At 39.2% G+C, this 23,605-nt stretch overlaps 1 protein-coding gene across 2 annotated transcripts; it reads right to left on the bottom strand.

Annotated features, from left to right (window-relative positions):
* Positions 1-10,003: 10,003 nt before the first annotated feature.
* Positions 10,004-23,192, bottom strand: LOC307004880 (uncharacterized protein). 2 transcript variants are annotated; one of them, XM_079624442.1, is made up of 3 exons: positions 23,030-23,192; positions 21,768-21,922; positions 10,004-14,567 (listed from the first exon to the last, which is right to left on the bottom strand). In XM_079624442.1, the coding sequence occupies exons 2-3, from the start codon at positions 21,850-21,852 to the stop codon at positions 13,249-13,251; spliced, it is 1,404 nt and encodes a 467-aa protein (XP_079480568.1). In that variant the 5' UTR covers positions 21,853-21,922; positions 23,030-23,192; the 3' UTR covers positions 10,004-13,248. The 2 variants fall into 2 exon arrangements, with proteins under 2 accessions (XP_079480568.1, XP_079480569.1); XM_079624443.1 differs by lacking the exon at positions 23,030-23,192 and adding an exon at positions 19,392-19,507 and having other exon boundaries at positions 21,768-21,897.
* Between the last annotated feature and the right edge of the window lie 413 nt (positions 23,193-23,605).

Genomic DNA, 23,605 nt, shown 5'->3' on the forward strand with positions numbered 1-23,605 from the left:
TATCCAAGGCTAGAGATAATAGGGATTTCTTTCTTACATCTAGGAGCGTAACATTTAGCACAAGTACTTCAAACGAATTAAACCTGTGGCCTGTTTTCTGAGTAACATTAAGAATATCTCTATAGATTGTTGCAACACCGCCGCCACGACCAATCAGACGGGGCTCATGCTTATAACCGTATCCTGGTGGAGTGGACTCATTAAGACCGAAATAATCATTCGATTTAAGCCAGGTTTCAGTAAGGCAGAGTACATCGAAGCTATTATCAGTGACCATTTCATTTACAATAACCGCCTTAGGTGTAAAGCGATCTAATGTTTAGAAGACCTAGCTTTAGAAATTGTTTTTGTTCACTAATATTGAGATTTTCTGGTTTAATCACAATTAGATTTTTCTTAGATCCTACAGTAGATTTATTGTTTGGCCTCACTAAACGAGGAATAGACACAGTTTCTATATAGTGTTCTACACTGGTACTTATATCAATTAATTTGGGACAGCAAAGAATTTGATTTGGACTTTGACTTACTAGTCATATGGTGTGTAACGTCTTGGAGATGTTGTCCGACAGAACAGCCGCTCCGATTTTGCTGGGGTGCAGGCCATCAGCACGGTAGAGCCTAGGTCGCTCCCAAAACAGATTCCAATTATTTACAAAGAGCAGTCTCTGTTCATTACACCATGACATTAACCATTCATTTAGTGCAAACAATCTACTGAACCTTTCTTGTCCTTGTCGGTACGTGGGAAGCAGTCCAGACACGACGATCTTTGCTTCAGGCGATGTTCTGCGTACCGTCTCGATCAGGCTCCTGTAGTCCCTCTTCAGAACCTCCGTCTGCCGCAGCCTGATGTCGTTCACCCCCGCGTGCAGCACGACAGCTCCGACGTAAAATAATTTTTGATTGCAAAGAAATATTTATAAGATTTTTTTGATATATATATATATATATATATATATATTTCACAAAACAGTCAATCATATATCACAAGAAAGCTCTCATTCTAAGGAATTTGCCAATATAGATTATTTCATTGTGAGAAAATCATAGATCGAATAATCTTACAAATTGTCACACTTTTATTCAATTATTTTATTAAAATATTGATTTTCTGTTTGATTATTGTAGCACAGACAACATGTACTATAATATGTAATATGTATAATATGAATGTACACATTCAGCAGTGTTTTATGTAATTTCAAATGCGTTTTCTGTAAAATTACACTGGAATATTGCATTATATCCACCCATTTATGAGTAAGGGCAGAGTTTAGATTTAGGTAGATGGAAATTACATTTAAAAAAAGGTAATATTCCTCCCTTCAGATTAATTTGAACCTCTTTTTCATTTTTATTATACAGAAAAAAATATTTTTTCCAGTGGTTGCTGGCATCTAGTGGAAACAGCCACAACTGTCTGCATGTTGCTAGAGAACACAGGGCCGGAATTATACACTTTCAAAAATGAATTTAAAATAAAAAAAATAAAAGCGCTTCTTTTTTGGGGAGTTTATTACTGTGCTCAATCAACATATACTTAAATGTTTATTACTTTGAGCCCTTTTTATGATACTTCAAAGGGTTTCCTGTGAAATGACACCAAAATTGTCTACTTTGGCAAAAGCATGTGGATGTGGCAGGCTTTTCAATTTGGGTAGGCCATTCCAGGCGGAAATCCCCCAAAATGGTCTTGGATATGGTCTTCAATAGTTGCCTGTTCTTTTTTTTTTATTTTTTTATTTTTATTGTGTTTCAAACAATCAACAGACCTGAACAGAACAGATGTAATTTCTACAGGAATGAAATTATATAAAATATATATATAAAGCTTCACAAATTTTTTTTTTTAAATAAATAAATAAATAAAAATAACATGATAAATATATACAGAGGAAACATTATGCATCAGTGGTATTACCAAAAAAACATCATAATATTTAAAGAACCTGTCACTTTTTTTTGTTTTTAACCAACCTTAGTGATTTGAGAAATGTATCAATTTCAATAAAGAAATGTGGAAATGTAGGCAATGTTAATACATTTCTTGTTAAATATACTTATTCCATCTAAGATCAAATCAGGCTCTTAAGTGACATTCTTAGCCATTCTTTTTTAAACTCCTCATTCTTTGTGCAAGGTTCCTCATAATGATAGGCCCTGAGAGCTCCTAATAGGGCCATTATGGGAGGCTCTTTGTCTTTCTCAGGTGTGAAACGCTCAATATTCATGGGAGGTTTATACCTACTCGCATAAAGCTTTCTTACACAATAATAATAATAATAATAATAATACATTTTATTTAAAGCGCCTTATCAGGACACCCAAGGACACTGTACAGAGCAGATAAAAACATTAAAACAGTAAACAAATAAAATTGGCAAGACAACATTAAAGAGATATGGGTCAGGTGGAAAATGACTGTCTAAACAACAGAGTTTTAAGTTTGGATTTGAAAAGATAAAATGAGTCAATGGTGCGAAGGTCTGGAGGGAGTGAGTTCCAAAGATGGGGAGCAGAGCGACTAAACGCCCTGCTCCCCATTGTGACAAGACGGGGAGGGGGGACAGAAAGCTGGCCGGTGTTCGAGGATCGGAGTGAACGGGTAGGGATGTTTAAATGGAGGAGATCTGAGATATAAGGAGGAGCCATATTATGAAGAGCTTTGTAAGTAATGAGAAGTATTTTAAAAATGATCCTCTGTTTAATGGGAAGCCAGTGAAGTTGTTGCAAAATAGGAGTGATATGATGAAAAATGGGGGTCCGAGTAATCAGACGTGCAGCAGAGTTCTGTAGGAGCTGCAACTTCTGGAGCGATTTATTAGGGAGACCAAACAGGAGTGAGTTGCAGTAGTCTATCCGCGATGTGACGAGGCTGTGGACCAGGATGGCAGTGGTTTGTGGAGTGAGAGAGGGGCGAAGACGGGAGATGTTACGCAGGTGGAAATAGGCGGACCGGGTGATGCTATTTATGTGAGAGTGGAATGATAATGTGCTGTCGAGGACGACGCCCAGACTCTTAACCTGAGGGGAGGGAAGAACAATTGAATTATCAATGACAATGGAAACTGTATTAGCTTTGGAGACAGTATGTGGTGTGCCCACCAGAAGAACTTCGGTTTTTTGAACTGTTTAGTTTGAGGAAGTTGGATGAGAACCAAGAATGGATTTCTTGGAGACAGAGGGTAAGAGAGGTTGGTGGGAGTAAAGAAGATGGTTTAGTAGAGAGGTAGAGCTGGGTGTCGTCCGCGTAGCAATGAAATTGAATGTTATGTTTACGGAGGATGTGACCAAGAGGGAGGATGTAGATGATAAAAAGGAGAGGCCCCAATACAGATCCTTTTTGGCACTCCAGCGGAGACAGGGAAGGTAACGGATTTCTGGGATTTGAGTTGTATGAACTGTGTGCGATCCGAAATGTATGAAGTAAACCAGGCAATGGGAGTGTGGGTGATACCAATAGATGATAATCGACTAAGGAGGGTAGGATGAGAAATGGTATCAAAAGCTGCTGTGAGGTCCAGTAGAATGAGAATAGAAAGTAACCCAGAATCAGAAGCCATGAGAAGGTCATCTGAAATTTTGAGGAGTGCGGTTTCAGTGCTATGCAGGGGACGGAAGCCGGATTGAAACTGCTCGTAGATGCTGTTAGCCATGAGGTGATTATGAAGTTGAGAAGCGACTGTTTTTTCCAGAATTAAAGATAAGAAGGGTAAGTTAGATATTGGACGAAGATTGCTGAAATTAGTGGGGTCCAGACCAGGTTTTTTCAGAATGGGTGTGACCGAGGCAGTTTTGAGTGAAGGGGGGACGGAACCGGAACTTAGAGAGGAGTGAATAATCTCAGTGATGAGAGGGGCAAGTGAACAGCAACAGAATTTGACCAAAGTGGACGGAAGTGGGTCAAGCTGGCATGTGCAGGGTTTAGATTTATGAATAATGTCAGAAATGACTTGAACGGAGGGAAGTTCAAAACTTGAGAAAGTAGTAGTTAGGGGTGGATAAGGGGTGTTAAAGTTGCACAAGACATGTCTTACAAATTTTCAATCAATATATTGTCTTATCTGAATGAGTAGTCAGGGTGATTTTCACATAGTTTTGGAGCAAATATTCTAGGCTACGTGATACAAAAGTCTTGTGAAGAAATAATCAGTTTGGGTTTCATGACCTTATTTCAGTGACAATTTTTTTTGTCATTTTCACAAACCACGCATAAATGTTATTATCTCAAAAGTACAAAATTTGACATACATGCTGCTGACATATTATTGTAGCAGAGTTTGTGCTGAATATAGTGTAATAAGACTTTAGCCATGAAAATGTCACAAGTAACAGAAATGTTAGAGCATGTCAGAACACCTCCAGGACCCAGAAAACACCTCAGACCCCAGAGGGTTAATATCATTAATTCGTCTTTGTCTCTAGGATACATACCAAAAACCTTTAAGCTGGCTATGATTAAAACGCTTGTTAAAAAACGCAACTTGATCATACAGAATTAGTAAATTACAGGCCAATCTCGAATCTGCCTTTTCTGTCAAAGATATTAGAAAAAGCAGTATCCTCACAACTGTGTTCTTTTCTAGAAATAAATGATATCTGCGAGGATTATGTTGGCATTAGTGGAATTGCACTAATTGCACTTGTCACAGTGTCTGGTTTGTGTTTCCCTGGGTATCCACTAGAGGTCTCTCTCCCTTACTGTTACCATTCATGAACTGCATTCCTCACAATCCTTGTCTGTACCAATCACTGTTCATTGCACTCAGCTGTTCCCCGTCATCATTGTTCCCAGCTGTTCCTTGTTTCATTGTGAGTTCTATGTGTATATATCCCTGGTTGTTTCAGTGTTTGTCACGGAGTCCTTTTCTATTATCATTCCACTTCTGAGTTCTGCTTTGTTGCCTGTTTTGTATTGTTTTATGTTTTGGATTTCTTCTCTGGTTTTGACCCCAGCCTGGACTGTTTCTGTTTCTGACTTCGGATTACCCTAATAAACTGCTTGTGGATCTAACCCCTGTTTCCCGTGTGTGGATCGTGACAGAAGGACTCTGTCAATATGCACAGATCCAGCAGTACGGGTATTCGTATCGCTCCTCCAAGCACTGCTGAGGAGAGGATGGGGCGATTTTGTAATCTGGCCAATCTACGTCAGCAGGGCCGGTCGGTGGGTGATCTATCCCAATTTTTTTGGACTCTCTCGAGAGGTATGGGATACAATGAGGCCACACTCAAGGACCTTTTTGTGTCTTGACGACCCATTGCCGGGCTGGGAAATTAAGGGGCTGGAGATCCTGGACTTTTGGGGATTCACCAGTTACCTTCATCATCGTAGCCAGTGGGATACATCAGTCCCGTCTGTGTCTCCTGACATGGCTTCCATACCCTCACAGGAGACTGCAACACCCCCAGAGGCAGTCACGGATGTCACAGAATCCCCAGAGGCGGTAGGTTGGATGTCGCCGCCTCACCATCAGAAACAGCGGAGGAGGAGGAAGATCTCCAGTCTTCCCAGAGACCCGGAGGCCGTCCCCTCCTTGCAGCCCGCTGTCGTCCCGGAGGCCGTCCCCTCCGAGCAGCCCGCTGTCGTCCCGGAGGCCGTCCCCTCCGAGCAGCCCGCTGTCGTCCCGGAGGCCGTCCCCTCCGAGCAGCCCGCTGTCGTCCCGGAGGCCGTCCCCTCCGAGCAGCCCGGTGTCGTCCCGGAGGCCGTCCCCTCCGAGCAGCCCGCTGTCATCCCGAAGGCCGTGACCGTCCAGCCCGCTATCATCCCAGAACTGCCCATCATCAGTCATCCTGCCATGGTCAAGAAGGTGGTCTTCCTTTTCTATACATTGACTGTTCTACATGCATGGAGGAAGCACACGCCTGCCGATACTGAGCTTCACGCCTGCCGAGCCTGAGCTTCACGTCACGTCTGCTGTTGCGGTGCCTGAGCCGGTGTCTGTTGCTGTTGCTGTGCCTGAACCGGTGTCTGTTGCTGTTGCTGTGCCTGAGCCGGTGTCTGTTGCTGTGCCTGAGCCGGTGTCTGTTGCTGTTGCTGTGCCTGAGCCGGTGTCTGTTGCTGTGCCTGAGCCGGTGTCTGTTGCTGTGCCTGAGCCGGTGTCTTGGATTGTGTCTGTTTTTGTTCCTGTGTGGTTTTATGTCTCTTTTTAGGAACGGCAGGTGGCGTCCCTTTAGAGGGGAGGTAATGTCACGGTTCTGTCACGACTATTCTGGTTATTCTTGGTTTAGTGACAGAGCCGTGACATTCCGGGTCTTGTGATGTATGATCTTGTTTACTGTGAGCACATGGTCGTCATGGGTTCTCTGTGTGGCATGTGCTTTGGTGGATATTCTAGCCCCTCCCATCTTGTTACCTCGTTATTGGGTTATTTGTTCCACCTGCTTTCCCTCGTTACCCTCTTTGGTTGCCTTCCTATTTAGTCTCCCTGTGTTAGCTGTCCTGTGCTCGTTCGTTGTTAATATTACCTGGGTGTTTAGTTGTGTGTTGTTCTGTGCCTGCCATAATCATTTAGTAATTAGTTCATGAGACCTGGTTTTCCTTTGATTGTTTGATTGATCGATCTATGCGTTACTTAACCCTCTGGGGACCAAGGTGTTTTTGGGGACCAAGGTGTTTTTGGGGCCCTTGGGATGTTTTGAAATGCCCTGACCTTTGTGATTTTTTCAGTTATTTATAAACATGTTAATGGCAAAGGTGTAAATTCACTCTATATAGCACAAACGGAGCTACCATAATATGTGAGCAACGTGTATGTACATGTTTGTATTTTTAAGAGAATAATGTTTATGCGTGGTTATTGAAAAAAGAAAAATGAAAGTTGCTGAAATGAGACCACAAAACGCATACTAAATATGTGTTCCGAAGACTTTTGACTAATGGATATTGTCGCTTCGAGTTCTGGCTTCAAAATGATGTGAAAAACATCCTGCCTAATCGTTCACATAAAACAATACGATGGTAATGGCCCATCAATATTAATGAGATTCAGACCCGGGGTGTGACAGACACTCCCCCAATGGCCCATCATGAGGCAAGCCTAAGAGATTCAAAGGTTTTGTTTTTCAATCTGTTTTATTGTAATTCCTCTGTGGAGGAACTAAATGTTCAACTGAAGACACAAGTGAACATTGCATGCCTGGCATTTCCCACAAGGTGTGTCCTTCCTTTTACAAAGCACATATATCTTGCGACCAACTGTGCAAAAAGGAATATTTCGCAAAACTGCAATAGAAACAGTTTTTGCGCATTTACAGTCACCTGACTTAGAAGACGCGGTGTGTTTGGGTTCCGTGTACGCAAATAATAATAATAATTATCATCATTATTATAACATTTATTAGGCTACATATTTAGAGACGCTTTTATCCAAAAAATGTACAAAGCAATTCGTCAAATGTCATTCATAATACGGGTTAGACAATAATAATACAGGGCTAAGATTATCACAAATAAACACAAGATTTTGACGCATATCCAACGGTTTGTGGTGTGGAGCACGCACTGCTTGGCACGAAAAAAACAGAGTTCTAATTATTGGACAAAAATCTTCCTGACATAATAACCTAGAATACTGTCTAACACTTGATGGCTGCTCTGTTAAGTCTTCGTCGTCGGTTAGGAACCTGGGTGTGCTCTTTGGTACCAATCTTTCATTTGAAAGTCACGTGTCTAGTATCTGTAAAACCGCATTTTTCCATCTTAAAAATATATCTTAATTACGCCATATGCTCTCATTGACAAATGCGGAACAATTAGTTCATGCGTTCATGAACTCAAGGCTAGATTATTGTAATGCTCTACTGGGTGGTTGCCCTGCACGCTTAAACAAACTACAGCTAGTTCAAAACGCAGCAGCTCGAGTTCTTTCCAGAACCAGGAAGTATGACCATATTAGCCCCGTTCTGTCAACACTGCATTGGATTCCTAATAAACATTGTATAAACTTTAAAATATTGCTGATTACTTACAAAGCACTAAATGGTTTAGCTCCGCAGTACTTGAGCGAGCTCTTAACGCATTATAGTCCTTCACGTCTATTGCGATCTCCAAATTCCGGCAAGTTGATAATACCTAGAATATAAAAATCGACTACTGGCGGTAGATCCTTTTCCTATTTAGCACCAAAACTTTGGAACAGTCTTCCTACCATTGTCCGGGAAGCAGACACACTCTGTCAGTTCAAAGCTAGATTAAAGACACATCTCTTTGACCTAGCATTCACATAATGCATTATAGACTTCTATAACTCAATGTTAGGCTGCATAGATTAGGTCAGCCGGAACTGGGAACACTTCCCTTAAATCCAGATTTACTCGTTACATCATAAGAAGAATGGCATCTACGCTAATTTTAGTGTCTTTGTTTATCCCGAGGTTTTCCCGCAGCCTGCCGGATCCAGGCCGTATCCAGATCTGACGAAGGACCTTCGCCTGGACCCGATGTCAACGCAGTGCTGAAGTGCCAACTAGCCTCTCCCTATGGAGGATCCTTTTACCACTCTACAGATAAAGCATTGTGGGAAAATTCGGTTCGCGTACCAACCCCGAAGTGATAAAATAAAATAAAATTCTGTAACAATATTTATAGGCAAGACAAGTAGTTTGTTAAGGCATGGTTTGTAGGGTATTACAAACCTGGGCACATATATTCAAATGCACATAACTACAGAATTAATTATTGATGCGCACGTGAGCAGCGTTTCTCACAGGTTCGCGTTTAAAGTCTGTTTAGAGAGAACGGTGTCGTCTTAGCGGCCTCTAATTTAATAACTAATAATCATTTCGACAGAAGTGAATCAATCAAAACTAACTTTAGCTGGAAAATATCTTTGTTCAAGAACCTCTATAAAGCCAAAACAATCTCTGTTGCCTTAAATTATACGTTTATCTCTGTAAAGCTGCTTTGAAACAATCTACATAGTTAAAAGCGCTATATAAATGAAGATGACTTGACTGGATCTTATCGCATCGCTTCTGGTTAGGACACGGTGTAATGCTTGACAAAGTGACTACTTTGAATATTACGAATTTTGGCATAAATGTGTGATTACATTAGTGAAATGATTGTCCAGCCATCCATCTTCTTCCGCTTATCCGGGGCCGGGTCACGGGGGCAGCAGTCTAAGCAGAGATGCCCAGACTTCCCTCTCCCTAGACACTTCCTCCAGCTCTTCCGGGGGGACACCGAGGCGTTCCCAGGCCAGCCGGGAGACAGTCTCTCCAGCGTGTCCTAGGTCTTCCCCGGGGTCTCCTCCCGGTGGGACGTGCCCGGAACACCTTCCCGGGAAGGCGTCCAGGAGGCATCCGGAACAGATGCCCGAGCCACCTCAGCTGACCCCTCTCGATGTGGAGGAGCAGCGGCTCTACTCTGAGCTCCTCCCGAGTGACCGAGCTCCTCACCCTATCTCTAAGGGATCGCCCGGCCACTCTGCGGAGAAAGCTCATTTCGGCCGCCTGTATCCGGGATCTTGTTCTTTCGGTCATGACCCAAAGCTCATGACCATAGGTGAGAGTAGGAACGTAGATTGACCGGTAAATCGAGAGCTTCGCCTTGCGGCTTAGCTCTTTCTTCACCACGACAGACCGGTACATCGACCGCATTACTGCAGCAGCTGCACCGATCAGTCTGTCAATCTCCCGTTCCATCCTTCTCTCACTCGTGAACAAGACCCCAAGATACTTAAACTCCTCCACTTGAGGCAGGAACTCTCCACCAACCTGAAGAGAGCAAGCCACCCTTCTCCGACTGAGGACCATGGCCTCAGATTTGGAGGTGCTGATTCTCATCCCAGCCGCTTCACACTCGGCTGCAAACCGTCCCAGTGCATGCTGAAGGTCCTGGTCTGAAGGAGCCAACACGACAACATCATCCGCAAAGAGCAGAGAGGAAATCGTGTGGTCCCCGAACCTGACACCCTCCGGCCCCTGGCTGCGCCTAGAAATTCTGTCCATAAATATTATGAACTGATTGTCAATAAAAAAAGGACAAAATACTGATTAAAATATTTAATACAAATAAATAAAGGTTCATTCTGATCTTAATCATCAGGTCTCACACACACACAGCAGCATCATGATCACTAATTTAGAGCACTGACACGGTGTGGTGAAATAATCACACACATCAGCAGAAATTGGAAGGATAAAGAGTTAAGTACTCTTATGAAACATTCAAATGCTCCAGTGCAGTGGTTACCAAACTGGGGGTATGTGAGGTGACAGAGGGGGTACACAAACAAAATGCTGAGTTTTGCCATTCTACCCCACTTTAAGATAACATTAAAACCAAGTACCGGTATGTATTTCTAACTGTCTAAATGCCATACATGTAAATGCATGACATCCAATGAAATTATCTCATCTTTTGCATAAAAAACTGACTACATCTGCTCAAGCAGCGTATGATCCACAGTATGCATATGATAGGTTGTATTAGCAAAGGGAATGTCAATGTTTCAATAATTCTTTCATAAATACAGTCAGTTGCTTCATTACTAAATTAAATGAATGACTCAGTCATTAAAGGGTTAGTTCACCTAAAAATGAAAATTAGCCCATAATTATCTCAGCCTCAAGTCATCCTAGGTGTATATGCCTTTCTTCTTTCAGTCAAACACAGTCGAAGTTATATTAAAAAATATCCTAGCTCTTCCAAGCTTTATAATGGGAGTGAATAGTAACTTAGATTTTGAAGTCCAAATGCATGCATCCATCCATCATAAAAGTAATCCATACGGCTCCAGGGGGTTAATAAAGGACTTCTGAAGCAAAGCAATGCGCATTTGGAAGAAAAATAGAAATTTTTATAACTTATAACTTATAAACTAGAATCACTCGGCACCAACCGAAGAGTGAACTCAGTAAATAAAAATGAGGGGATTGTCTTTCATTTTTGGGTGAATTAACCCTTTAAGACAGTGACTTACTGCCATCAATTGGTGGTTTTAGTTTAATATTTAAAAGAATCATTTTATTTTTAACATTATTGCATATTACTCAATTATTATTTTTAATTTAAAACATTATTTATTTTAAAGGCTAAAAAAAATGCACTGGAAAATAAATTTAGGGGGCAAATATTGCCCCACAATGGAAAAGATATGACTGCAGTCTAAGTGGAAAAGAAGGGGTACGCAAAAGGATGGTAAACGCCTCAGGTACAGGGTACAACACTTCACAAAAGTTTGAGAACTACTGCTCCAGTGTGTTTGATCTTTGACTTTTAATACAAACTTCTTTGCTTTTACTTTACTAGTATGCTAGCCAGCTCCTGATCAATGCCATTTACTGTAAGCGTGAATGCTTGGTTTCATTACAGGTGAATAACAATTTCTGTATATCCAATGGACAAAGAGCCTAGTATTTTGGTGGACGGTTATGAAGGCCCTGCATCAAAGCCTGAGGCCGAGGCAATTGCCTACTCTGCCTATAGGCCCTGAGCATTTCACAGCAGGGCAGAACTTTAAAGGGGAACTGAAATGAACAAAATATAATTTGATAACATGTTGGTTATTAAAATTGTAAACAAAAGAATTCAAAAATAGTATTAAAAAACAAAACATATATATGAAGTTTTTCCCAATACTGAAATATACGTTTGTTGTTATCAGAGCGCAGTCGTGTTCGATGACGTCACTGGCATGGTACCACTGTGGGGTACTAACGTTATGTCAGGCTACTCTACTGCTACTCTGACTGAACTGACTCATTTTAACAGTATGGACAGGGAACTGTACAAGTTAACACTAAAAACAGCATTTAAGTAAGAATTGAATCATCAAATGAAATAATAAAACTGCATATTCTTCACTATGAATGAAACGTATACTGATTATTATATAGACTGCTGTCACTTTAAGAACTACAGTAATGCAGGGATATAGAATATACTGATACACATACACACTTTCTTAAAGATGTTTACATTAACTTAAGACAAAAAATGTTTATGTGAACCTTGTGTTTTTGACACTTTAAATGCAATAAGATGATAAAGAGAATGTAGTTTAGTGCACGCGCTGTGACCGCTGGCTCTTTGTGCAGTGCGTTTAGCCGTGTGCGCTCGTCAAATTTAAACTGGCAAGGCGCGCCGCCGCGTCTCTCATACACAGTTTGAAAGCGGCTGAAATCACAGTAACAAGTGTCTTGCAGGTGTCGTCGATGGATATTGCTTATATTGGATAGCATCCTCGATGTCGGATTAATTTAGCAAGGTGATCTACGGTGAAGGTGAACATCACGGTAACAACTAAGAGGTGAGTGGAACTTGTTCACAGGACCCGCCGTGGTCACATTTATGCCACAGTCATTTTGCAAACAGGTTATTCGGTCCTTGATGGCACCGGAGGTTTTAAATTTGCTTGTTGGACAGATCACAATTTTTGAACATGCTCTTGAGATGCCATTTAGCTGGAGCTGTCAAGGTAGCCTACCATGCCAGTGACGTCACGGACCGTTGAAGTTCAAGATGGCTGCGCCCTAGTAACAAAACAACAAACTAATATCACGGATTTCCTTGTAACTACTGTAACAACCACAAATAACAATGATAACACATGTTATATCACCTTTACTTCCTATTTCGTTTCAGTTCCCCTTTAACTAATATTTGATTCTGAGGCATCCTTATACACAGGTTTCTTGTATACAAACAATACCGGATGCGCGCGCATCCAAGAGGCAAGACCGCTATATGTTATGCCGAGTTCTGTAAAAGAACATTGTAATTAACGTAGATTTCGCATTGTTTGTAAATTCTTGTTGACTCAATAATAAACTGCAATTTCAGAGTTGAATCTGTTTGCTTGTGTTTCATTTGCATATTAATATAACATTATGTAAAAAGTTAGTTAGTTAGTTGACTAGTATAAAATTGTCCAACTAAGTTTGCAAATCATAAAAACATGACATACCCTATGCATTTAGGTTAGTTTACAGCACAACAGCTCCTCGTCATCTCTGCTTCTGCTAGATATAGCCGTAAAGACTGTTGCTTTCTGCCTCTTAGATGCGCGCGCATCTGCGTGATGACGTTGCACAGAAACCCATGTATATGGAATAGAGTGACTCCTCCATACTGTCCATTACTGCAACCACTCAATTTTTGAAAGGAAGTAGACCAAATTCAGTTGCGGCAGGAGTGTAGCCTAAATTTCTAGTTTTATATTTTCTAGTGCCATTTTAAACACTTCCCACACAATGAACAAAAATGGGGTCTCACATTTTTTGTCACACTGATTAAAATTAAATGTGAATCTTCATGTGGGAATTGAGGTTTACTTTCCGTGCGAAACTCTTTCCACACTGATCACATGTAAACGGCTTTTCTCCAGTGTGACTTCTCATGTGGCCTTTAAGATGTTCTTTATGAGTGAAACTCCTTCCACACTGTTGGCAGGAGAAAGGCTTCTCTCCAGTGTGAATTCTCATGTGTTTTTTAAGGTTTCCTTTTTCAGCGAAACTCTTTCCACACTGTTGACAGGTGAACGGCTTCTCTCCAGTGTGAACTCTCATGTGGACATTAAAGGTTGGTTTATGTCTAAAACTCCTTCCACATTTAGGGCAGGTGTAAGGCTGCTCTCCAGTGTGAATTCTCATGTGGGCATTAAAGGTAGTTTTATATGTAAAACCTCTCCCACATTGAGGGCATGTGAAAGGCTGCTCTCCAGTATGAGTCCTCACATGGTTTTTGAGGCTTGCTTTTCGAATAAAACCTTTTCCACACAGTTTGCAGGAGAAAGGCTTCTCTCCGGTGTGAATTCTCACATGGTTATTAAAAGTTGGTTTATGTGTAAAACTCTTTCCACACTGTTGGCATGTGAAAGGCTGCTCTCCAGTGTGAATTCTCATGTGGCTTTTAAGGCTTGCTTTTCGATTGAAACTATTTTCACACAGTTTGCAGGTGAACGGCTTCTCTCCCGTATGAATTCTCATATGGCTTTTTAGGCTTCCTTTTTGAATAAAACTATTTCCACACAGTTTGCAGGTGTAAGCCTTCTCTCCGGTATGAATTCTCATGTGGCTTTTGAGGCTTTCTTCTTTAATGAAACTAGTTCCACACAGTTTGCATGTGAAAGACTTCTCTAACGTGTGAATTCTAACATGCCTGTTAAGGATTACTTTTTGAGTGAAACTTTTTCCACACTGTTGGCAAGTGTAGGGCTTCTCTCCTGTGTGAACCCTCATGTGGACTTTAAGATGTCCTTTTTCAGTAAAGCTCCTTCCACACTCTTGGCAGGTAAAAGGTTTCTCTCCAGTGTGAATTCTAACGTGCCTGTTAAGGATTACTTCTTGAGTGAAACTTATTCCACACAGTTTGCAGGTAAAAGGCTTCTCCCCTGTGTGAATTCTCAGGTGGACTTTAAGATGTCCTTTTCTGTTGAAACTTTTTCCACACTGTTGGCAGGTCAAATCACGTCCATTTGCTCTTTTTCGTGAAGTCTTTTCAGTCTGTGAGCAACTAAACGACTTTTTGTTGATAATAAGATGATTCTGTTTGTTATTCTTGTCTTTCTCTTCCATTTCATACAGTTCTTGACTCTCCTCTTTCAGTGCCATCAGGTCTAAGGCAAAAAAAAAAGAGACAAATCCAAATTAACCACAGTTTAATGGTCAAAGCACAAAAACAAACTTGCCCAGGAGATGATAATTATAGACGCATTTCAAATTTGCCATTTTTGTCTAAAATATATAAAATACAATTATGGAGTACCACAGGGCACAGTATTAAGACCTCTGCTTTTCTCCCTGCTGCCCTTGATAAATATTATTTTACTGTTATGCCAGTTTTACATTTCGTCACAACCAGACAAAACGTCTTAACTCTAGAAAGAGATTCAATCAAATTCTGCTAAAACAGAAGGACTAATTAATGGACCAAAAATCTCTGAACCGCATAACAGTGAATACACGGAAAGCAGGAAAATTACGTCAATGGCGGGAAAACGTTTTCTCACAAATTACGGAAATCAATGGCAGGGAAATAGTTAAGTAACCCTCTATTCATTGAAATATGAATATTGAAATCCACAAAATACATTGAAAATATTTAATGTACACTATCGTTATTAAATTAAATTGTGTGATATCTCAGATCATTATCTAGTCTCGTGTATACTACATTTAGTCAAGGCTGCAAAACCAACTCCCGTTATAAATATGGTATAACTATCACTTCTTCCACTAAAGATTGCTTTATAAATAATCATTCTGATCAGTTTCTTTTACTCTGCATACCAGATAGCTTATAAGAACTCAATGTTATAACAGAAACTATTGACTCTTTTCCAGTGCTTTAGACAGTTTCTCCTATGTGCTTAATTTTTTTTTTAAAGAAAATAGTCCAACACTGTGGTACACTGAGCACACTCTGTCCTGAAGAGAGCAGCCCGAAAAATGGAGTGCAGCAAAACAAGAAAACAAAACTAGAGGTTTTTCGCATTTCGTGGAAAGCAAGCATTATTGCATACAGAAAGGCCTTAAAACTGCTAGATCTGCTTATTTCTGCTTATTCAGTGGCTATAATAACGAAAAATAAAGCTTAAAGGTCCCATGACATGGGGTTATTTTATTATTTTAGAATGTTTCCTTGGTTGCCCTTATAATTATAGTATGTTTTTTAGATCAAAAATAGTCATAATTTAGAAATTAAAGGCATTTTTCCTAGCCTGATTTTAGCCTCTGATTTGAACCCTCTGTTTGAAGGGGCGTGTCTGTGTGAAACTTCAGTGTAACCGGCCACTGCTGTGATTGGCTGACATGCTTGCATATGAAATAGCTACGCATTGCATGTGAAACTCGCTCGAATACTTTTATTACAGCTATTATACGTTTTTACTATTACAGCTGTCGAGATTAACGAATCGTCAGAAGTTTTTAAAGTATTTAGATCTATTCCCATCACATAAAATGTTGCCGTGATGAGCATTGAGCAGATGACAGTCTGTTGTTGATCGCGAGAATGAAGATCTTATCATGGCAACGCAGTTTCTGCACTCTCTCTAATGCTTTCACCAATGCAAACACGATGATGTAAATACAGTAAGAGCTTCGTTGTGCAGTGTAACGTGCGCCATTGATTTTATATCGAGTTTGGCAAGTGTCCAGATAAACTTGCGCTGTGTGGAAAGATTGTTCTTTGATCGCTTTCTGTATATAATTTATTCACAATTTAAATACGATTATTTTCATCCTACTAAAAAAAAACGATGTGAAGTGGATATTTTAGTCACTGGCTTGACTTACTGATGCATAAACAGTATTGAACGATTTGAGAGAAAGATTACCTGTCTGAACTTGAACAATTACACATCAGAAAGTGTTGCTTGGTAACGTTAGCTCGATCGATGTATTTTCAGACGTTCATCAAAGCCAGCTCTATGACCCAAGTTGAGGAAACAGTCGTCGGTGAAATGTTTGCCGCAGACATGCAAAACTTTGGGGAGTTGTGTTGGCGCATTTCCAGAGAAAATGAAATTAATCCACTGGTTCTTCTGGGGCTTGGATGAAGGAATTAGGATATGTACCGAAAACATAACTAAGTTATTATTAAACCTCTCATTAAACAAACGCAACTTGATCTTAGAGAATTAGTCACATAAAGGCCGATCTCGAAACTACCGTTTCTGTCAAAGATACTAGAAAGCAGGCCGTATCATAGTACTGAGACTGCTCTCATTAGAGTTACAAACAATTTGCTCTTATCCGACTGTGGTTGTATCTCTCTATCTAGATCAGGGTTCCTCAATAGGCGGCCCGCGGGCCAAATCCGGCCCGTGGGAGGAAAATGTTTGGCCCGCGCTTATTTCAAGATTGTCATGGTAACATCAGCGTAAGCACGTCACTGGCATTAAAATTCAAACGCGCAGTATCTGACAGCATTCGCGCACAACGAAAATATGCCAAGTGTTAAGAAAAGAAAAGTGGACAAAGAAAATAGACAATTCAAATCTGAATGGACTGAACAATTTAGTTTGATGTTGCCTGACCACCACAACGCAGCGCGTTTGTTATGCACGCAGATCGTGCTGTCTGTAAGGCTGATAATATCAAACGCCATTTCATCAGAGCTATTGCTTCAGCAGTGTTGCTTTCGTCCACAAAAATTATGACGAAATATCTTCGTCAACGAACCTTTATCGCCTGACGAAAACGAGACGAGACGCAACGTAAATGCTGCAAGTTTAGTTAAGTTAGGCTAAATCGCGTTTATGACACGCGCGTGTTATTTTTTCTCTAGCAGCGCAATATCAAACATAGCCTAAATGGCTCGCCCCTGTGGAGGATAAAATTCGCTCTTGACCATCTTACATCAAGTAGAAAACATGAAGATATCAGAAAAGAGATCGATGGTCTCTTTCCTGCTCGTGTCCCACATCCTAGCTATATCACGCGTCTTTGTGCTTGTGAGTTTGTTTTTGTTTTTTGTTTTTTAACAACCCCCCAACCACCCCCCGTAGTTGGTCCATTAACACCAAGGTGATAAAAAAGACTGCCACCGTCACAGCCCTAAATATAATAAGATAACCTTGTTTGAAATACTATATTGACTGGGTTGCATTACTTAAAAGAGACTAAAATACAATTTTCAATTACTAAAACTAGACTTAATGTCATCAGATTTCGTCGACTAAAACTTGACTAGACAAAAAAAAAAAAAAAAAAAAAAAAAAGAGTATGTGACTAAAACTAACAAAAACTAAAATGACAGCTTGACACAAAGACTAGACCAAAACTAAAACAGGCCGCCTCTCACTGTCACTTCTCTCATTGAATGGTGAGTACATGCCAGTTAATACTTTTAGTTTGATCCAAGTAAGAACAATAAAATAGTAATGCTGATAGGTCTAATAATTGAATCTGCTATTGGGGAAGTTGATGAGAAGAGATCCAGTGTGGTGATGAGCAGGATCAGTCGACTCCCATGCAGACATGGAGATCCAGAGCTGTTGTTTGTTCATTTGTTTTTAATATCCACAATGCAAAGTTCTTTAGTTTTCAGTATCTGAAAAATGCTCATAATTGCTTGAATAAAACAGACTAATGAGAAAAAGAAAATAATAAATAAACAAATAAAATCAGAATAATTATATTGTGATTTGTGACTCTTTTAACAAAACAACAACAATAATAGCAGAGCAAACATTGAGACCATAACATTGTGGTCGGTGGCCCTTGGCTTTATATTGTCGGCAGAATTTGGCTCTTGGTAAAAACTAATTGAGGAACCCTGATCTAGATCTTAGTGTTGCATTTGATACTATCGACCAAAACATACTTTAATATAGACATTATTATTATCATTATGTTGGCATTAGTGGAATTGAATTTGCATGGTTCAAATCCTACTTATCTGACTATCAGTTTGTAGCAGTAAATAAAGAGGCATCATATCAATCAGTACGGCAAGGCTCAGTACTAGGACCGTTGCTTTTCACCCTGTGCATGCTACCCTTGGGAGATATCATTAGGAATTAGCTTTCACTGTTACACTGATGATAGTCAGCTCTATATTTCTTCATGCCCTGATGAAACATACCAATTAACGGAATGCATTGCTGATATAAAAAATTGTCTAAGACTCGATGGATGTTCTGTCAAGTCATCGTCGTCGGTTAGGAACCTGGGTGTGCTCTTTGATACCAATCTTTCATTTAAAAGCCACATTTCTAGCATTTGTAAAACCAAATTCTTCCATCTTAAAAATATATCTAAACCTTGACATAGGCTCTCAATGAAAAATGCGGAAAGGTTAGTTCATGACCTCAAGGCTAGACTATTGTAATGCTCTACTGGGTGGTTGCCCTGCATGCTTAATAAACAAACTCCAGCTGGTCCAAAACACAGCAGCTCGAGTTCTTACCAGAACCAGGAAGTATGACCATATTAGCCCCGTTCTGTCAACACTGCATTGGCTCCCTATTAAACATTGTATACATTTTAAAACCTTGCTAATTACTTACAAAGCACTAAATGGTTTAGCTCCCTAGTACTTGAGCGAGCGCTTAACGCATTATAGTCCTTCACGTCTGTTGCAATCTCAAAATTCTGGCCAGTTGATAATAGCTAGAATATCATAATCAACAGCAGGTAGTAGATCCTTTTAGCACCAAAACTTTGGAACAGTCTTCCTAGCATTGTTTAAGAAGCAGACAAACTCTGTCAGTTTAAATCTAGGCTAAAAACACATCTCTTTAATCTAGCATAGACGTAGAACATTATACATTTATATTGTTCAAATCTATATTATTCAAATCAGTTAAATGATTGTTAAAAACTAGGTCAGCTGGAACCGTGAACACTTCCTACAACACCCAATGTACTTGTTACATCATAAGAAGAATGGCATCTTCGCTAATGTTAGTCTTTCTGCTTATTCCGAGGTTTACTGTAATCAGCTGGATCGAGGCCGTATCCAGATCAGATGGAGGACCTGCGCCTAGACACGACCACAACGCATGATGTAGTCAGCCGGATCCGGCCGTATCCAGATCAGATGGAGGACCTGAAATTGGTTTAAGGGGCAAAAATCTAGCTGTCAGTCAGTTTAAGCTTAAAAGGATATTTCACAGCTGGAAAGATGAATGTGTATTTAAATTGGGTCATTTATGTAATAGAAATGTGAAATTATTTTATAAGTTGGAGCCTTCTAGACTGAGAAAAGCCAGAAAATTTATTTTTGGCTCATGTGGATGAAAGACAACAACTCCCAGAATGCACTTGCTTCGCTGCCCTGCGAGACCACTCCCAAGCCACACCTACCGGTTACAGAAGGCAGTATCGGCAGAAATTATACAACTAGGCTACTAGTTGACTCAAAACTGAAAAGACGCCATTTTATTGTGAGTCTCCTGACCGCCAAGTAGTGTTGTCACGATACCAAAATTATGACTTCGGTACAATACCAGACTAAATACCTCGATACCGATACTGAATCGATACCATGGGAAAAAAACTAAAACAGTAAAAGTAATTGAAAAATATGACAGAACTTACAATTCATTGTTTTATAAATTAATAAAAAAAATAAAAAAACTTAATTCTGTTCCTGCCCTGCTTTTTGACCATTCCTTCCCCTTTATAAAATAATAATAATTACATGCCAGTGTGTACGTCCTTACAAAGATGTTTGCAACATTGAAATTATTATCAATCACAATTCTGAACAGGTTTGGGATGACCAAAATCTTATTTCATGAAACGAGTTATTTAATACTTGTTAAATGTAATTTTATAATTACAATATAGATATTTCATTTAATTTGATTTTTGCTATTAAAAATAAGCAAAAAAGCTAATTACAAACAATATGACAAATACTATAAGAGACAAAATAAACAGTGCTTAATTTCTTTTTTGAATGCTGTTAAATAGTAGCCTACTGTAGCTGAAAAAATAAAGTCTTCTCTCTATAAATTAACTATAGACTGATTCTTAATAAATAGATCAAATTTATTCAGTCAAGCATTGGGTGATTGTCTTTTTTCTGTTGTTGTTTCATTGACATTAATCACACAGAATAATAGGCTGCTGGTCCGGCCCTTTAAGACCTGCACGTAGACTACCCAATGGAACACATACGATTTATTTTTACAAGCGGTTTTCGTTCACTAAAGACATACCCGACTGTGTTTACGTGAATACTCGCCAGGACGTAAATTTTTACCAAGAATTTTGATTATTCAATCCTAATAATGCGTGAAAGAGAAGCGCCTGACTGAAGTCGCGATCACATGCTGTGTGAAAGTGTGAGAAGCGTGTGTACGCGCTTCAGGTCTGAGCCCGGCCGCGCAAGCACGTCCCGCGCTTTATTTTCTCATGCATGCATGTTTCGCTGTGCAAATATATTTTACTGTTCTGCTTCCGTTGTTATCACACAAATGTTTGAAGAACATTAAAGAAATACTGCTCTTATTATTTAGACTTAGAATGATGTCACTCTTAAAGTACCGGTACTAATCAAATTTAGTATCTTACCGATTTTAATAGCTGGGTATCGCGATACCTTTCTAGTACCGGTATATCGTGCAACACTACCGCCAAGCAACTGTTCCTCACTGTATTGCGGCTCGTACAGGTAGCCACGAGTATCGGATTCACGCACCTATGGGCGGGATGAAAACATGCGGAACGGCTCCTACTACTGGCTGTAGTCTCTAGCCTCTGGCCAAAAAAGCCTCCGATGACGCCAAATGATGATTTTTTTGCGTCGTCTGAGGTTTTTTTTTCCAGACACACAATACAGAAATCTCTCGTCTCATGAGGGAGGGAAGCACGGTCATTCGAAAATACTACCGGGTTTCTACTGATACAAAGCTTAATACTAATCGGTGAAGAATCCCTTTTAGTTTATGTTTTTTATGCCGTTTATGACTTTACTCAGATAAAGGAAAATGGGTTAACGCGTTAATGGGTTACACGTCCAGATGCATTGTTGGCTTATTAAGAACATGTATGTAAACTCACGCTCACTTATTCCCTGAAAGTTAAAGTTAAAGCAAAAACAAGCTTTTGGCATCTGTCGCTGCATTACCGGCGCATAATCACAGAGACGAGAGAAGAATCTACCTCAACAAACCTATACCGACTCTTAATTTACTGATGATGATGAAATTACAGGTTTGGAATGAGATGAGGGTGAATAATTAATGACAGAATTTGGAGGTGGAGACCATAGAAAGACTATTTCTATAATACATAAGATTTCATTCAACATGTTATGGAATAGAATGCAAAATTTGCTCTTGAAAAAGAATGAAACCAACCTGTTTGTTCCTCGGTTTCTTCATGTTTGACTCTGAATGTTTCTTCGATCTTGAAGTCTTCACTCTCCTCTTTAATAAACGACATCTTTATAATAGTGTGTCACATGGATCTCAGTCGCTTCACCAGGAGTTTTTATGTGTTTGGACACACTGTCCTGTTTAAAATTAAAATAATGAACAGAGAGAAAAATAAATGCAAACTAAATCTCAGCCTTAGTTCAGCGCACTGGTAAAGAGTAATTCAGAGTGAGAGTTAATGGACTAAAATGATCTGATTAAAAACACTCAAAACTAAATCTCTGGGTGTGTCTCAATCAGATCTAGTTCAGTTCACTGGTAAGAGAGTCAGTCAGGTCACTCATTAAGACAGTCACTTGCTGCCATCTACTGGCAATGTAGTTTCATGTTTCATGAACATAAATGTGCTAAAGAATTTAAAACCTACAAGTATATTTTTATGATTTATTATTTTATTTTTTTCATTTTAAGTTTAGTAAATTTAACAACTACTTTAAAAAGCATTATTTTGTTTATAGATTGCAATGTTAGAATGTTATGTGATTTTTTTTATCCTTTTTTGGATAGACTGCAAGGTTCATTCACTAGGTTTTATAGCCTTCAATATGAACATTGTTTGTAGGACAATATTGATCAGGATATGAAATATATATACTTAAAATAAATAGGTTGTTTTTATTCAAATAGAAAAAAAAGTAAATACTTTTACCATTTTAGAGATTATAGCCTACCATACATCGCCATTTAGCCCAACAATTCAGATTTCTTTAGCAATTGGCTATTGCCCAATACCTTATGGCACGCTTTAAATGCTGAATTTTCCATTTTTAGCTAAGCAGTATCATGCTAATGATACATTATTATCACTGTTAAATGGTTATTTAACAATTAGCCTACATTCAGTCCTGCATTAATAATTCAGTTTGTTTGCGCGCATTAATGCGCTTTTGAACTACAGATCAAATTAGCTTTAACGGGAGAAACACCACGAACACATGTAGGCTAATTCTGTCATATGACACCACCACATTTATTTGCGTTAAACTTGACACTAGAGAGCAAAATGAGACGAAGATTTTCTGTTCCTAATGCGCTTTACTCATAAAAAACTATGTTCATTAATGCTAATATAAATTAACCTACATTGTTACTTTCCTTAATAATACATTTAATTCACAGTTCTCTATATAATTGTACGAACAGCGTCTATTGGTTAAACACTTAAAATTATTAAAAACACAAACCTCTCTTCAGCAGAAGGACAGATGAGTGAGCGCGGCGCAGCCTTATGACGTCAACTAACACACCAAAATAAAAGTCCTGTTCACACGCTAAAACATTATTGAAATAAGCATACAGAAAACACATTCAAAATGATAAGATAAATGATTAATTCATTTAAATGTAAGCAAATGTGAAGTGATCTCAATTATAATACCAACTACAGAGCATTTGTGATTTTCTCAATCAAGGGTATCTTCATATTTTTGTATTAAGTCTTCATATTATAAAAGATTGGTAAGAATGTTTAAATATTCCAAACTAATTAAAAAAAGTGTAGATCAAATGTTAATGTGTGGTTTAACTTATTAACAAAGACTGAATCCTTTTTACAATATCAACTTATTTCATAAATAAAATCAAATTGCAACTTTATTTGATTAAAGTTTAAAATTATATTAAAAGGGCCTGTAAAGGATTACAGTGACTGTCTGAATGTCAAATTTGAATTAAATTAATTTAAAATAATTTAATCTAAATGATAATTAAATCTGGTTAACATGTCCCCGGATTATCTTTATCAAAATTAACAGTGTGGA

This window comes from Phoxinus phoxinus (genome assembly GCF_949152265.1).
Source record: "Phoxinus phoxinus genome assembly, chromosome: 9".
In the NCBI taxonomy this organism is placed as follows: domain Eukaryota; kingdom Metazoa; phylum Chordata; class Actinopteri; order Cypriniformes; family Leuciscidae; genus Phoxinus; species Phoxinus phoxinus.